Raw genomic sequence first — 18,225 nt, forward strand, 5'->3', positions numbered from 1 at the left:
AAGCGCAAAATACCAATGGAGTGAATATCCTCATTCTTTTCTTTATGAAATAAGGTACCACTTCTTTTTGCTTTCATAAAATAAAAAAATACAGTTCCAGAGACTTGTGTCTGTCCGAGCTTGCTGTATGCTGTATCTGATTGGCTAAATTCAAGAAGCGCTGACTAATATAAAATCTATATGGGACCACTGTTCATTTGGTAAACTGATTATTGAACAATAACAAGTTGCACTGCATTGCTTATTATATGAACAAACTGTAAAATGCACAATTTCATTGCATTTGTTTCTGCATCGGTTTTTAAATTGTAAGATTGATTTGTGTATTTTAATATGATACGATTAATATGATTAACATTTGACTCTACATTTTTTTGTAGATGGTAAAATTTAGATGGATTCTTACAAACTGAACGTATCAAATTATTTGAACACGAGTCCAACAAGTTTCTGGTAATAATAAATCACAAACAAATCACAAAAATATGTTTGCCAAATGTCAAGAAGTGCACCACCTTACACGTTATGGTTAGTGTTGTGGCGACAGAAGAATTTGTCCACTGTGGGGCCACGTTTAAGCGGTGGCCCTTGGGTTTCGGCCGTGTATTAAAGCGAAGGAAATGGGCTGAGCCGTCCCACTCTCATCAAGTGTTATCATCAGCGTTAGGTTGGGATACCAACCTTGGATCGAATCTGAAAGAAAATCTCCCATCAAAAGCAGTGGTTTAGCAAGGTAGCTTTTTTAAGTAACATAGGAAGACAGCTGGTGAAACATCTACAGTATAAACAATTATAAGCATGGCCAATACACAAATGAATTATGATTCATAATCACTGTGTGAGATTTGTATGAGCCAATGTCATTGACTAAATAAGTATTATTAGATTCCTATTCGGAATCGTATACTTATTGTTAACAGCGGTCAAACTAAAATAGCAAAGAGATTGAAGAAAACGATAAAATTACAACTGAAGTGAGGTTTCAAATATGATTTAAAAAAAAGATTATAACATTTAAAACTGGCTTTTGTAGCCCCCTTTGTACCTCTGGGACCATGGACAGCTGCGGTTGTACCCACTGTGGGTACCCTTGACATCTGGATTTGTTGTTATCTGACTAACATTAGCTGTTGTTTTTCTTACCTTGTTATTTCTGCAACTTAAACGTCAAGTAAGGCTGCAGGAATTTGAGTAAAATATGACGCAATTTTTTTCACATCGCGATTTTACATTACATATTGCCCTTACGAAGACGGAACAAACAATAAGAGGCTATATATATATATATATATATCGTACGATACATTGATTAATATACCGATATTGCCAGCTGATATTTAAACTTAAATGCTGAAAGTTAGCAGCACTAGAACTACAGACATGACCACTGAAATGATGGGCATTATTGCACTGGAAGATCAACCATTTTCCGCAGTGGAAGACTAGAGATTTCTTCGGCTTGTTCAACACTTATGAGGTCTCACGGTACTTGTGTCGGAAATCATCAGCAAAACTAATGGAAAGACTTGGACTCGACTTGGCCTTAAGAGCAAATGACTTGAGACTTGACTCGGACTTGCAATGTTTTGACTCGAGACTTGACTCAGATTCGCCAAGCAATGACTTGTTCCCATCCCTGCTGAGTAACCTGAGATTAAATCCTGCAGGCTCCCTTATCTGGGACCATGCATTGCCAATGGCTTACCAGCTTATCAATGCCTGTCACAGATTTTAATCAACTATGTATGTATTTACAAAGTACCCCAAATAAAGTTATAAAGAGACTTTATTATATGAATCTCAAATAACCACTACCCTGTATAGTGTAAGGTGAAGGAATGGAATGGCAATGAGAAAGAGTAATTCAAGATTTAAACAATTTATTGTCATATGTCAATGAAATTCTTGTTGTGATAGTTCCCAAAGCCGCATAATCACACAGTAGATAGCATATAAAATATACATACCTACCATAGATAAGAAAGATACAAAAATGAAGAAAATAAATAAAAGTAGTTACTAATGTTCGGTACATAAAATGTAACATATATGAAGTTGCTGGTCCACTAAACATTTTGTACATGAGAATTTACATGCATATAAGTTAAATGTGCAGCGTAAAGTGGGTGATGTCATCAGTCCAGTGAGAAAATATGTGCAACTGCATGTAAAGTGGAGGGTGTTGGGTATCCATGGTCATAGTGATGGGGGGGGGGCAAATGCTGACGCTTCTGATGACCTGGGGTTACAGACTGTTCCGGGGTCTAGATGTTCTAGTATTTAGACTCCAGAATCCCCTGCCAACCTTCATGAGAGTGAAGATTTGTTGGGCAGGGTGGGTGGGATGGCTGATGACACAGTTATCCCATCTGCAGATTCTCCTGCCACAGATGTCCTGCAGAAGGAAGATGTGTCCCTGTGATTTTCTGCCCTAACCTGCTCACCCGCTGTAGTGATCGTTTGTCCTGTGCAGTGCGGCTGCCAAGCCTCACAGCCGTACAGCAGGCTGAAGCACGGGTAATGCATAGTCATCCTCCATTTCTACTGGCAAACCATGACACAGTGGCTGCAGGCCTGAAAAACATGCTTCAAATATGAGCCGCAGCTCCAAGAGCCAGCATGTATATTCACACAGTTGGTGTATATTTGAGTAACACGTCGGACAGTTAGTTACAACAAGGTTCAGTTGTGACAAAGTTTGCATTTTACATTAAAATATATTTGGAATTAAGATCTGAGTATGCATGTATTTATCCATCTGAATTCCCACCCCAGTTGAAGAACGACCCTCAAACAAAAACTGCTTTGTCATAACATCCAAACTGCACAATATAAAGTTCCCATTAATTCTTTTTGATAAATTTCAGATTTGAGAATAAATATTTGGCTCCTCGGAAGATTGTGAAAAATAAAAGCATTAAGTGACATAGGTAATACTGTACATTCTCAGAAAAAATGGTAAGCATTTGTACCTTTGCTTGTCACAGGTGCTGTACCCTCCAGGGTCTGCCAATTGTACCATTAGCTGTAGGCAATTGTAACTTTTAAGGTACAGAAATTAACTCTGAGTAACTTTGATTGATGGTACATTAATGCTGTTTGTACCATTGGGATGTTCATCAGAGTCTATTTCTGTACCTTAAAAGGTACAAATACAACAATGGGGACCATGAGCTTACAGCCGTCAAACTACAGAAATATGAACTTCAAGGAAAATACACACGTTTGTAATTTGATAAAACCTGAGCTCTTGGCTCTTTTGCCCGAATGACTGAAACTGCCCCATTTATGAGAACTTTATTGAGGGGGACCCCCCCCTCCCCCGATCGGTAAAATTTACCGAGAAGATCCCCCCCCCCCACACCACCAGGATCGAGCACCGCCCCGCGAAAATCCCTGCACGGCACAAAATGTTGCCGTCTGCAACTTCTGATATATACGTGATATGTATTAGTTTAGGAAATAAATTTGTGATATTTATGCATATTATAAGATAGTGTTTTAACGGCAAAACATGACATTTGTGCAACAATATGCGTCGTGCATATCGGCTACATGACACGGTTTGAACTGGCATTCCTCCCGCTTGCTCTGCTAATGTGTGTTTTCTGCGATAGGCGCCACGAGGTAAGCGATTCTGGAAGATGGATTAAGTGTCTCTATTGCGACACCAGGAGGATCTAAATGAAATTGCACTAAAAGTCTTCAACGCTTGGGAGATTTTCATTACGATAAAATGTTTTGAACTTAAGTAAAAGAGGTGCTGACATTTTGAAAATACTTTTCTGTTGGCCGCCATGCAGTTAGTTTGATGTTTTAATCCACTATCAACGCGTACTTGTAACGTATTCAAATAAAGTCTTGCTGTGCCAGTCACTACAAGATCTGAATCAACCGTGTTAAACTATTAAAGCATTAAACTTTTCAAGTAATTAAGGACTTTACACCATCTGCAAAAACTTGTACCCTTACAAATTATAGAAATCTCATGTATTTGCATGAATTTTCATTAAATGACCTTTACTTGTCTGCAGGGGTGCCGATAAAGATTTTGGGCCCCGTGAAACCAGATCAATCGGATTATGTTCCAAATTTTTTAGGGCCACAGTTACTCAAGGGCCTTTGAAATTGTCCTAACTCTCCCCCCCATGGCACCCCTGCTTGTCTGTATTGACACTGGCAAAGACCCTCCCAGGACCTAGACATATACGTTGTATTTTATTTTACTTTTGCTTGCTTTTAGATTGAAAAAATAACTAAAAGGGAAAACTAATTGTAATTTGCTTTTGTATATGGCTTTCCAGGCTGGGGCATATGTGACTCAAACCCATGACTCAGATCCCATAGTGACAGTGTCACCCGCAAAGTCATTACTTAAGAGTTCAATCACAGGCATCCCACCTCCCCTGGAATTCCCAGGCCCCTTAACACCCGCGAATGAGTAAAGTCAGTCAATTCTACCCCAGCACCCCTCCTACTCAGTAAGTTTTCCTGCACCCCTAAGACCCATGCCAGTCAGCCTGTATCTTATTTTTATACCGTCTTACCGTTCAGACATTATTCTGCAGTATTCCATATTTTGAAAAGATATTTTAAAAAGCAACGGTATTGCAATGTACCCCGATAAAATTAAGTGACTCAGCATGCTAATTTTCTGTTGCCACGATCACAAGATTGCCCGCTCGAGCCTCAGCAGAACAGCCACATGTCCATGGGCCCTTGAGCGAGGCCCTTAACCCCCAGCTCCAGGGGGCCCCACATTGGCTGACCCTGCACTGTGACCCCCCCCAAGCTATGGAGAGCAAAATGGGGTGGGCAAAGAGAAGAATTCCAGTGTACTTTACTTGTGCAAATGGCAAATAAACAATTTATCAGAATGTCATAGAAACAGTATTTCTGTTTCTATGAATGCAGAAATGAAACAATGCATTGACGAATGTGCACTATTATCAAAGCTAAAGGCAGCGCAACAAAATATTAAAGTGTGTGACTTTTTTTTTTTTGGTCAGGCAACATACAGATATAACAAAAGTTCTTAGAGTAAGCCATCACTGCATTTAAAGCTTTAACTCTGAATAAAATAACTTCATACAAATAAAACTAACAAAAAACACAAAGGAATGATTAAAATGTGTTAGAATACACTTATTCTAACTGGACATGCCCCCCGTTTCATGTATATCCATAATATCCATATACTAAGTAGGAGATATTGGTGGAGGGTGGCGTAGGGGCGTGGATAATCCCCCCCCCCAGACTAAGCAAATTTTGTTGTGTGGCTGAGACTGGTGTCCCATATTTCTCCAGACTGAAAGTAGTAACACCTTTGGGGTAAACATTTGTAGTTATGCATAATGAAAGCTTGGAGCTCACTGAATTCCAGGGGATGTAAATAAACACGTGCTGTGGCTGGGTGAGCCACCAGGTGGCGCTAGCGGCCTCAGCTGCCTCTGCCAGCGCGCCTCTCCCCCACGTCGTCCTCCACCACCAGGCTGTAGCCCGTCTTCCTGACACAGTCCCCCAGCAGCCACAGCACCTGCTGTAGCCTGCGGTCCAAGGCGTCCAGGTGTGGCTGGAGGAGCACGGGCGCCAGGCGGTCCTTCCGCAGGGACTCCGACATCAGGACGCTCAGCTGGTACTCCTCCTTGGCCAGCAGCTGAAGGCGCAGGAGGGTAGAGCGCCTCACCCTGGCCAGAAGTGAGCATACATGAAGGCACACTCACAGGTAGCCAGAGGTGGAAAGTTGAGGGTCAGGAAGAACAAACCCAGACCAAGATTTAGTTTCAACCAACCAGTTGAGCATAAAGAGTCATATTCACAGATACTCAACTGGTTGGTTGAAACTAAATCTTGGTCTGGGTTTGTTCTTCCTGACCCTCAACTTTCCACCTCTGGAAGTAGCCTATTTATTCAAAACAGTCAATTTATAAAATACTGAAAACTACAAAGACGACAATATTAAATACTTTTATAAAACTGTAGGTGAAACACTGATGTTCTCACTCATGCAGGAGGACTTATGACCCACCTGCAGCACTGACTTAAAGGTGCCAGGATCGAGGCTTCGTCGTGGGAGTGCCTTCCAAATCTGGAATGGCAAAAGATCAGCCTGAAATCACAGCGATACCGCCCTGGTACCTTCTGGAGAGATTTTAATATAAATATACATAATGCAGGAACTCTAAAACATGCACATATTAAATTTAATGATCAGTATTGAATGAACTGGATGAGATTTGTGTCCAATGCCGTCCAGGACAGGCTCCAGCCCCCCCTGCCGCCGCCGCCATACTGAAAAAGCCAGGGGTCTCCAACTCCGGTCCTGGAGAGCTACCGTCCAGTAGGTTTTCTATCCTACCCGGCTTCTGATGAGCCACAGCTGTTCTCAGGTAAATACCAGGAGCAGGTGTGGCTCATCAGAAGCCAAGTGGGACAGAAAACCGACTGGATAGTAGCTCTCCAGGACCGGAGTTGGAAACCCCTGGAATAAGCAGTTGGAAGATGGATGGATGCTGGATTAAGCACAGATTTTAGTCTAAAGTCAGACCCATCTGGTAAGTGTGCTGCCTTTAACTGGATGGATACAACGATACCAAAAAATTCCAATTTAAAAATACATACAATCAACACAATAATTATTAATAATTACAATAAATAATGCGAGCTGCTGGTGCAGTGGCACAGTGGTTCGCACTGCTGCCTCACAGCAAGAAGGTTCTGGGTTCGGTCCCGGGTCCTTTCTGTGTGGCGTTCGCACTCTCTCCCCATTTTCACCGGGGGCTCCGGTTTCCTCCCACGGTCCAAAAGCGTGAAGGATAGGCTGTTTGGCCCTGTAGTTGTGTGAGTGTGCGTGTGAGTGTGCGTGTGAGTGTGAGTGTGAGTGTGAGTGTGAGTGCCCTGTGGTGTGTTGGCGACTGCCCAGGGTTGGTTCCTGCCTGTGCCCATTGTTCCCAGGATAGGCTCCGGTCCCCCCACCGCGACCCCAGTTGGGAATACGTGCTTTCAGCAAATGGATGGAATTCAAGCTGCATTGTAAAATATGGCTGAAATAAAAGTGATACAGCTGGTATATGTTTTTACACTTACCCTCTTCCATTATCCAGATGGATGATAAAAGTCTTGTTCCCAAATTTCTCAAAGGTCTCATAGTGATGACGGTCCATATTACCTTTGGAAACACAGCAAATTTCACTCAAATATAGTTTTATAATCCAGTACATAGGGTTAGGGGTCCAAAGGCAGGGGACCTGGGGTAGGTGAAAATCCACAAGATATTTTATATGTTATAGACCAGGGGTGGGGATCCTGATCCATGGAGGGCCAGTGCGGGTTTTTGGGATGACCTCTCAATCAGCCAATAACAGTGGGTCTCCAGGATTGGAGTTGAGAACCACTGCTTTATTATTGGCTGATGGAGAGGTCATCCCAAAAACCCACACCGGCCTCCATAGAGCAGGTTCCACACCCTATAGGCAGAGGTGGAAATTTCAGTAAAATTCAGACCAAGATTTTGTTTCAACCAAGCAGTTGAGTATCTGCGACTGTGACTCTTTATACTCAACTGGTCGGCTGAAACAAAATCTTGGTCTGAATTTTACTTTTCTGAACCTGAAATTTCCACCTCTGGTTATAGGTTGTCTGTCTTGTGAGTGGAGAGCTAATTCTGGGTGCTGCACATTTTCGGGTTTTGGAACATCAGCCATGGGTCTCACCCATCAGGAAGTCAAAAATGGTCATGTCCATAATATCTAGGAGGCGCGGACCATCGTAAGGGGGCGTCCGTCTGACCTTGTCACAGTAATTCGGATTGATCTCCCACCTGTGGGCATATAAATTACTGCTTATATACCACTAGACACTCAAAGAAGTTACAGGCAATGAGGTATGTTATTGTTCTCTAAATATAAAACATAATATAAAACTATATATGCAGAAATATATGTAAATATGTAACATCTAAGCTCACATTTGATGTTTCATTTCATCAAAGCAAACAACCACCCAGATGAGTGGATGGAAGAAGGAGAAGAAGGAAGAAGACCTCACAGGCAATGGCAGTGTATATGCACTAGGGGGCACTACAAGAAAGGCAATACACATATACTGTTCATTCATTCCAACTAGTACTGGGTTTAAAATTAGACCCCAAAAAGACAGAGGTAAAATTCTGGTATATTGTCTTCTCTGTGGGCCACGTTAGATGGAAAAAAACTGAATTGTAATTTACATTAAATACAACAAGCCAAGCCTTAACTGGTTAATTTGTGCAAAAGTACTCAATCTATATATAAATATATAAATAGGTAATTTCGGATCATTTTCCAATGCAGTGGCAAGACAAGGCCTCACTCTGCTGCCTTGCGCTTATGGTAGGACCGTCGCCAGGGGTTCCTCCAGGTCCTGCGCTTGGCCAGGACCAGGTCCGGCAGGAAGGCGGACAGGGATCCCTCCATGTGCTCCGGCGTCCCGCACAGAGCATGTTCCACGGAGCAGTAGTAGGAGCATTCTCCATAGAAACAGGTGTTGTTGGCTGTGAGACAGAGCAAAGCAGATAGTAACGCTTAAGGAGGATGGTACTTATTTAGTAACTAAATACCTAATTGAAGCCTTTGGTTTGGTCTGGCATCCCATCCAGGGTGTACACTAGCCTTGTGCCCCCGCCCGGTAGGTGATAAATGAACAGAGTGGCTCCCCATGAAAATATTCAGTTTCTTAGGCCAGTTTTTCCTAGCCAAGTCCTTGGGGACCCCCCTCCAGTCCACATTTTTGCTTTTTCCCAGCTCCCAACACACCCTTACCAGGTATTTGGAGTTCTCCATTGGATGGGAGCTGGGGGGAAGCAAGAATGTGCACTGGAGAGGTTCCCCGAGGAGCGGGTTGGGAAACACTCTGTTAGGTTTATAAACGGCCAGAATCCGCCCTCTATTTCAGAAACTTGTAGTCGTGGCCGAGTGGTTAAGGCGATGGACTAGAAATCCATTGGGGTCTCCCTGCGCAGGTTCGAATCCTGCCGACTACGGGGATTATTTTGAGGGCGGTATTTGGCTTAGCAGGTTAGGACACTCAGAAGGTCATTGTTTCCAATCCCAGGGTCAGTAGACTGATTTCATCATTGGGCCCTTGAAGAGATGGATAGGATCCTTAAAAGGTCAATTACCAAGGATACATGCCCAAGAAAATAGTTTAAAACAAACACAGAAATATACAAGGTGGGGCAAAAGTATGTATGTAGTTTTTATTTTACAAAGTAAAGTTCTTATTTTACAAAGTTATTTTTAAAAGTAGGTATACAGTTTCTTTACAGTATGATAAATGGATCTTAGGTATCTGAAATGTCCTCCATCAATGCTGATATTCCAACAGCTTGTCCCCGACACTGTGACACACTTCTGTTACCTTGACGACACATTGTCCACAGCATTGGATTGGGCAACGTGGCAGCACTGACTGGCCACCACGTTCACCCCACCTGACACCCATGGGGGGGGGGGGGGGTAGTAGAGGAAAAGGTTTTTCAGAGGAAGCCCCACACAGTGGATGAAATGGAGGAGTTCATCTCGCAAGCATTTGCGGACTTTGATGCTAACCAGGATTTGTGTGCTAAACTGTGTCACAGTGTCAGCCGTGTATCAACGTCTCAGACACTAAACACGACCCAATCAGTCCTGAAAAATAAAAGCTGTATAGCTACTTCTGCCCACCATGCACATTTAGCCACATATAAGTAATTAAAAGCCCACTGTTGTTTGTACCTGGTGATATGAAGAAGGTCCTGCGGAGTTTCTTGTCATGGGTAAGATCTCGGATTTCCTTTGTGATACTGACAAGCCGTCCAGCCGCAGGAGGGACCCTGCGGAAGCCCAAGATCCTGAGAAACAAAGAATACCAGTAAGATAGTCATACTTTTAATAAGACTCCTACCACCTCCGTAAGAGCGTCTTTCTTGGGGTCACACTGTCCCCAAGATCGCACCATATGAGCTGTATGTGTTCAGAAATGAGCTGATGTTTGCATACAGAGATGGACTGTAAGTTCTTATGGTCATGAATACCGAACCGGGACCACTAGTGTTGCACTAAAAACTGTCTTCATCATCAAGAAATTCTAAATCTCAGTTTAGTCCTTGGCAATGTATATACAATACGTTTATTTTTTTATATAGCGCCTTTCACAACAAAGCACTTCACCGGGTTGTGTTGTGATACATAGAACATAATTAGAGAGAGATACACAACGGAAAAAAGGAAGGAAAGAAATGGAAAGAAATAAATAAAGCCAGAAGACAAAGGAAGGAGAGGAACCAAAAACTCCCAAGTAGGAAGAAAAAAAACCTCTGTGTTTATTTTCTTATTATAACTGTTATGTACATTTATTTTTTCACAAAAAACAATAATATATGGACCTGGCATTTACCCATGTATTAGCCATAAATTAGGCATAATATATTGTGTATTATGTAGGTATTATGATTTATGTACATTGCTTTAGAGGGATAAAAGACACAAGCGTGATTCAAGACTGGCATTATTTTGAAAGCCAAGTGTTGGCTAAAAAATGGCTAAAATAAATTATAATAATAAATTATAATATTATTATAATATTATTATAATATAATATAATATAATGTTAGAATATTATTATTATTATAAATTATTAAGAATCCGTGCTGGTCATTATTCATGCATACAGTTCTGCTTGCTAGGTTTGCCATGGCAAAAATACGGATCTGTAGGTGTGCTCAGTGCAGGAATGCGTGGGATGGTAGGAACTGACCTGTCCAGGTGAAAGGCTGCAATCTCAGCGTTGTGCCTCTCAAAGTCTGAGAAGTAGAAGATGTCAGGTGGCGTTTCCTGGTCTCTGGCTTGCCTACAAGACGAGAGACGATCTCAGCATTAGGGTATGTCACAGTTCTGCACGGTGGCCTGAGGGATTGTTCCTCTTGCAGAACAGTGGCCAGTTCACTATGTGAAGCTGGGGGAGGAAAACGTTTCCTGACTCGCTCCTCCAAAATACACCAAAGTGGCTCAATAATATTCTGATCTGGTGTCTGTGCAGGTCATGGAAAATGTCAAACTTCACTGTCATGTTCATCAAACCACTCTGTTACCAAGCTTGCTGAGCGTATTGGTGCATTATCATCATCCTGATACACGACACCACCTTCAGGGTACAGTGTTCGAACCTCTGGGCACACATGGTCCTCCAGAATGGTTCTTTAGTCCTTGGCAGTGGTGCATCCTTGTAGAACAAGTAGTGTACCTAGGAATGCCATGAGATTGCAGCCCAAACCATCACTGATCTAGCCCTGTGCTGCACTCTGGGTACGCAGCAGTCTGGGTGGTGAGCCTCTTTGGGGCGTCTCCACACTGTAACTTTCCCGGATGTGGGAAAGGCAGTGAACATTGACTCATCAGAGAACAGTACATGTTTCACTTTGTCTACAGCCCAAGATTTCCGCTGCTGGCACCATTCAAACTTTCATTTGGCTTTGGCATGAGTGACCAAAGGTTTGGCTATTGGAGCCTGACCAGGAATATTGACCCTGTGGAGCTGCTCACAAACAGGTTTGGTGGAAACCCCGATATGTCTTTATAGTTATATACAGTGATAGTTATAACACTCATTCACACACGTGATTCATCACAGTCCATACAGCAGTAGAGCTTACTTCATAGGTTTGAAAAGCGCTTGTCCATAGTTCTGGAATCTCAGGATCAGCTTAAGCTGCGTCCCACCCGGTTTAATTGCTGTGAGACAGAAATAAAGACATTATATGAAGGTCCTTCCACAGCGAAGCACCTGCTGTTATTCATGCAAGTACGCACACAGACAAACATTCACGTGTGCAAATACTAGAGGATATACCAGCTGCATTTCTGCTGTGGCATGCAGATCACCCACATACACATGTATGCCAAATTTTCAGGGTAAATTGATATTCAGTATCTGCGTCCAAGGACATACTGAGTGTCTGAGTTCAGCTGGGAAAGAAACACCTCAGGACCATCCAGCGTCTTTTTCTCAGGGGTTATATGAGGAAACACAAGCCGGCCAATTAAGGGGGAGATGTCATCACCCAATGTCACATACGCTGTGGAACAACAGACTTTAAAGACTCACTAATCTATTATGAACAGCCCTCGGGAAGGATTATTTGTGCATGTCATTATGACGATAGCTTCTGCTATTTTTTTTGTTTTGTTTCTTGCTAATATTATGCTTTATGTTATGTTTTCCAGATCATTCTCATTCCAGTCATTCTCAGCCTCACTTCTGGCAGGCAGATTTCCCAGATGTCTTTAACATGACAGCACACTGAGTGGTATGAGGCTAAAATATTTTAATTAGTGTGATTATTTCTGTAGGGGCCTCACCAGACAGAGTAAATAAATACCTGCGCAGACCATCAACTGACTCCGATGAAACCCAAACGCTCATATAAACAGCGTCGATACTCCCTCCAGTCTCCTCGTGTTCTTTCTCTCTTTTGATTTGCAGCTCGCACACATGCACCCTCATCCACATTCTCATCCACATTCTCATCCACATTCTCATCCACATTCTCATCCACACACCTACTGCTCCACCAAGGGTGTAGGAGAGAGTTTGATACAACTTTATTGTCTACATGCAAAGGTCTATTTATTAGGGGATGGGGGACGAATGAACCAAAATTAAATACTGGGGGGGGACATGTCCCCCCAGGTTCCTGTGCCCCAATCTGCCGCCCATACTCACCCACATTGCCAATCCGATGCACCACCAGGTCCCCGAGCAGGTCATCGACAGCAGAGCTGTGCCTGGCATACAGTTCATAGCGGTTGATCCCAAGGTGGAATCGGAACCAGCTGGGATACGAGTCGATGGTAGACATTCCCACAGGAAAGAGGTCTTCCTCTTTATCACCCTCGCGGGCCCTGAGAAGACAGTGTTTCCTGTTTGTCCCCTTGCTACAACTCACACATGCACCAAGCAGCCTTACAGAGCAAACCACTGACAAATCCCTAGTGAAGAACAAAGCCGTGAATACAATTTAATCAATACATTTAAAACAAAATCCATAATTAAAATGCATTATTATTGGTGCTGAATCAAATACATGACTTTATTTGTCGATTACCTGTTCAAAATTGCATCTTGTCAATAACCACAATACACACGACTAAGTTTTTCACTTCCTGGATTTTTAGTTTAACGTCGCGCTTACCATCTCTGATTCCCATGAGCTTGTGAGTAAAATGTCGTAGCGCTGTTGACGCTAAACAAGGTGTCTTCATCTGCCAGAGCCGGCAGCGTTTTATTATACAAAGGATGGTCATAAAGAGCCGCCAGGCGCTGGAAACCGTCAACAGGTACATGCTTACTGGTGCCTTTAATGGGAGTCTTGTGCTCGCCTTCATGCGCGTACTGCTCCGGTTGCCCGGCTATGTTTTTCATGGAAAGTGATGTGCAATTTGAGCTCGGATTGTTACTGGGATCATGAATGAAATTCGTGTCGGTGCGGCCCGAATCTACGGCCGACCTGCCTCGCGGTTTCGCCCGGCTCGGCGTTCCTGCGATGGGTTTGTGGGCGCATGAGCAGCCGGTGTCGCCCGTGGTCAGTCCAGCTGTTTGCTTCTCTAGTGTAAATAACAAGTTCATTATAATATGCATAGTGCACACAATTAAGAAAAACACGAGAATGAAAAGTCGGATTTTACGGAGAGATACCATTTCGGTATAAATAATACATATAGGCTAGGCTTTGTATTAGATTAAATCTATGAAACGATTATTATGATTTCTGCAACTGGATGACTTAAAATCTACCTTTTTTCTAGACTTAGATGTGTGCCCCAAATACTGGAATACTGGAGTCTTTCTAAATTGGCAATTCTTGTTTTGCAAATCACTCTTTTATTACATACATTTGAAATATAGCCTACAACTTGAAGTAGACGGACAGCCCCTATTCAGAACGATCATGCGTTACCTAATTCCGTCAAGAAACCATATATGACACCAAAAGATGAGTCCATTATTTACGAATATATGAATACAAGCAAACATCACCTTACTTTTCCATGGTAAAGTAGCAGACAAACTTTTTGAGTGATATATATCTGTAAAATATGGTAATAAATACGTGTATACCAATAAAATAAGTTAACGAAAGCAAGCAAAAACGAAAAAAACTGAAGTGTTTAAATAGCCTGAAACAATTGTTCAATATTCCGCCATTAAATACATTTGTGCATTTGCTGTTTCTATTAACCGCTGCTAAAAAAAAGAAACACGGTGATCGGAGCTATCGATTGTCTTGTTCTCCCTTTTGCGCATCTGTAATCCTTATGATATAAATCAAGCTGTTGCGACTGCAGCCTCGCTCGGCGTCACAAGGGCGACATCGGCTCTGTCTGAACATGGGCAGCGATAATGACATGAAAAGACGGCGAAAGCGTGACACCGAAACCTCTCCCTTGTGGAATACTTTACCCTGCAATTCACAGTAGCTTCAGTAGGTGGCGCTGTCTGATGCACAACGTATAGTGATTGGAGTTGTATTAGGAACGCTTGATTGAGCTGAGTACGGCTGTCGTCACTGGCTTAATTTTTCAGGATGGGATCACAAATAAAGCAGCCAATTGCCTAATGTATATTAGATCAGTATAAAAGCCCCTTTTAAATATTCTGATACAACTGAAAATAATCTCAGCTGAATTTCACTAACAATCTAAAGTTTTTGTAGAAAATAATTGTTGAACCCGTAGACACAATTTGTAAACGTGGACACAATTTAGACATTTTTATAAATATTTTATAGTAAAACATTACAAAAAATTATAAATAAATGCCTTTGAAAATGTCGCGGCTGCAGTTTTCATCCGTGATGATCAGATAAGATTAACCGGATTTAGCAGATGTACGAGAAGGAAAACCACTAACAGTGTCTGGAAACTCTTCTGTTACGGAAATATACCAGTTCTTCTGCTGCAGGGCGTCCACAGAGCGCCAAACTGACAAGTGTAGACTGAAGCTATAATCTCTGTGAAACGATATAAGGTCAGAGAGGTGTTAAATTTGACGGATTATTATTTGGATAATGTGCCAAAAAATGTATGACGTGATCCAAAATATAAAGGTACACCTACAGGGGAGTAGCTAGATATCCCGCCCCCTGAGAAAATGTCAACCTGCCCCCAACTCGGGTTTGCGCTCAGCTGATTCTGCCAAGCGGGGGCGATTTTGGTCCCCCTACAAAATGCTGCCCCTGTATACATAAGGACGTCTAGAGAGTCACACAAATACACGCTTCATATATACACGTCCAGTACTGAATGGTGCTGTAATTCATCGGGGAAACAGCGTAGGCCTAATACCATACGGAATATATTCATGCCTAAGGGGCTTGCCATACGGACAGCAGTAAAGTTACATGTCTCTCCCCAACGCTCTGTGTTTGTCTTTATTTTAGTTTCCCCGGTAAATAATACTCACATTATTTATGTACACCTGCTTCTCAAGGCAACCGTACGGTATCCAGCTGCACCGGAACAGTATAACTAGGTTTCGTGATAAAAGTGTTTTTTAAACGTGACTAGGACTTTTACAAGACGGAACATTTCACATAATGCACTTGGTTGATTTTTGTTTCTAAAGTTTAGAAATGCAACGTAGAACAATGTGTAGCGTGACACGTTAATTTTCGTTCGTGCTATAAATCGTGCATTAATAATTCTATATTAGTTCTATAATCAGAACAATATATACATGCAGTCACAGCTGTGATTAATTTTTCCTAATGTGAAAGTTTCTTTCTTCGTTGTAAGATGGAAGGACGGATATTGAACCAGTTGTTCTGTAGATCGGAATTCCACTGTTAGTCCGCCCTTGATATCTTACCATTTGCATGCGCTGATTTTAAATATTTTAAATCACCTTTTTATCCTTTTAAAGTATTTTTGTTCTCAAGTAATATACAGCTTAATTTGTACAAACTTTTCACAATATAACTAAGGAAGACAAATATTTGTTTATAACAAACATCTTAAAAGCATCTTAAATATTCAGCGCTAATCATAATTTCTAAGGACAACAAAGCAATGATTCTGTGGGCTTGCCGAAGAATCGCTGTGGTCGGGACGAATTACATGTATGAGCTGTTTGTGTAGCTGCCAGATGGGACATTTCTCCTTTATTAGGAAGCTGGTGGCTTCACATCTGGCCAACTTCTGCATGAAAAGTTTGAGAAACCACTGCAAAGAACAAGGCTTTATGTTATAACCACATGTGTCAGAAGTTTTGGCGTTTAATAAATGTTAGATGCTGCCAGAGTACAGTTGCTTTTTTTCCTAAAACCTCTGAAACAGCTTTCAGGCTTTTGGAGCAAAAATTATTTTCATTTCTGTGTGGTCCTGGTCAGACTATATTGCCTAATTCATATGTTCCTTGATAGAAAATCTTTGAATATTGGATGTTTGAATATTGAAAGATCTTGAGGGAAATATGTTATTTTTGGTGGCTTGAGTTATGCTGGCCAGACTGAAAATGAAAGGCAGTCTTGCAATGTTATGCTCTTGATTTATGTGTGTATGTTTTTTTTTTTTTTAGGAAAGAATAAATGATTTGTATTTGATCCTTCCTGGAGAAAGATTTTGCATTAAGGTGTTAGGATGAAACAGATGACTGTGCTACTGCTCAGAGCTATCATGGGGGTGTAAATGCAACCCCCCCCACCCTCCTTCATGGGAGGATGTTTCCTCTCCTGTGTATTTGTAGACCTGTTTGGACAATTATTCCTACAAGTGATATATATTTTGGCACCAGAGTGAGATAGTTGTAATTGCTGTGTCCATTTTGCTTATTTCTTCTTTGTGTTAAATAAAATGTCCTCCCAGAACCATTCTACGACTTGCTAAATGCAGAGCATCAGCAGTCAGTGTGAGATTATGGAAAATGTCACAAAGATTTTTTTATGGACACTTAACAGGAAAAAACTGAAATGATATAAACAACACCTGGTATAAACAAAACCTAACAACTATGACATGATAATGATCATTCTAATTGGATTCAAGAGTAAAATGCATGAGAGGCATGAGAACAGACAGAAGTTTGAAGGGAGACAGACACTCACTCGTTTTACTTGCACAAAAATGTTCAAAGGGTAGAAGGAAAAATGATTGGTTCAGAGAAATAACCAATCAGATTGCTGAGGAGGTGGGTCCAAGCAAGTAGAGGAAGCGGGACCGACCAATCAGATGCCTTGGTCCTGCTGCCTCTAGTTGCTTGGATTTTCTTCCCTCTGCACATTTCTGTGTAAGCATAACTCCCATGAGCCAGACGCTGGGGGACATGTTTCAGAGAGACATATGAATCACACCATCTGATGACCTTATGATTCCATGCTAGCTCTGGGTCCTTCCCGGGATTTAAGCAGCCCAGTGGGAAAACATGTAAGAGCCTCCATGTATCAGCCTGACAGGACATGCCCAAGGACATCCTCATCAGCCCCCAGTGTCACACAGGACAGGCACCTCTCTGCTCCTTCACGTGGTTTAACATTTAAGTCACGAACGAGGCTTAAGAGGTAAATTAACAAAGAGAAAAAAAACCTTAATTACAGGCAGTAAATCCTTTAATGCCGCTCAGTTTCTGGGTGTCTCCATATAATCTGGGAAGATTGTCTGAATCAGTGCACTGCCATGTCTTACACAGCTTGGCTAAACCCAGCTGTGAAAGATATAGATCAACAAGCACTAGCTAAGGCTTCAGCTAATGGTGACTGTTACTTCTTGACAGAGTTGGGTAATTCAGGTCCAAAGAGTAAAAATCCAGACCAAGATTTTGTTTCAACCAAGCAGTTGAGCATAGTCACAGTCACAGAGTACTCCGTTTGGTTGAAGCAAAATCCCGGTCTGGATTTTTACTCTCTGGACCTGAATTTCCCAACTCTGCTTTTTGAGTAGTACACATGGTTCCATCTTTAACGTGGGCTCCTTGCAGCACGACCTTGGGAGGAAACAAGGTCACATGGTTCCAGTAATGCTATGGAGCTGCAAAGATTAACAAGATGTTATCAGCGGGAGAACGCAGCACATACGCCAGTCCTATCAAATCTGACACCCTGCGTCTCTTAGCTGACAGTGCGCTTTGGATGAGCTGGATGGCCAAGGATTACGCATGTTTTGCACTGTAAGCATCCTGTGACCTTGTGTGCATATTGGGAATCTGCTGTTGGCACTC

At 42.0% G+C, this 18,225-nt stretch overlaps 1 protein-coding gene and 1 non-coding gene across 2 annotated transcripts; one reads left to right on the forward strand and one right to left on the reverse strand.

Moving 5' to 3' along the window:
- Positions 1-1,888: 1,888 nt before the first annotated feature.
- Positions 1,889-14,452, reverse strand: LOC111855927 (extracellular serine/threonine protein kinase FAM20C-like). The gene is made up of 10 exons (XM_023835435.2): positions 13,208-14,452; positions 12,739-12,917; positions 11,669-11,747; positions 10,774-10,866; positions 9,753-9,868; positions 8,350-8,530; positions 7,713-7,819; positions 7,087-7,168; positions 6,029-6,088; positions 1,889-5,687 (listed from the first exon to the last, which is right to left on the reverse strand). The coding sequence occupies exons 1-10, from the start codon at positions 13,711-13,713 to the stop codon at positions 5,441-5,443; spliced, it is 1,650 nt and encodes a 549-aa protein (XP_023691203.2). The 5' UTR covers positions 13,714-14,452; the 3' UTR covers positions 1,889-5,440.
- On the forward strand, positions 8,938-9,019 carry trnas-aga (transfer RNA serine (anticodon AGA)). The gene has a single exon. It is a non-coding gene; the product is annotated as a tRNA-Ser (tRNA).
- Positions 14,453-18,225: the final 3,773 nt, after the last annotated feature.

The sequence above is a fragment of the Paramormyrops kingsleyae genome, chromosome 22, assembly GCF_048594095.1.
Source record: "Paramormyrops kingsleyae isolate MSU_618 chromosome 22, PKINGS_0.4, whole genome shotgun sequence".
NCBI classification, from domain to species: Eukaryota; Metazoa; Chordata; class Actinopteri; order Osteoglossiformes; family Mormyridae; genus Paramormyrops; species Paramormyrops kingsleyae.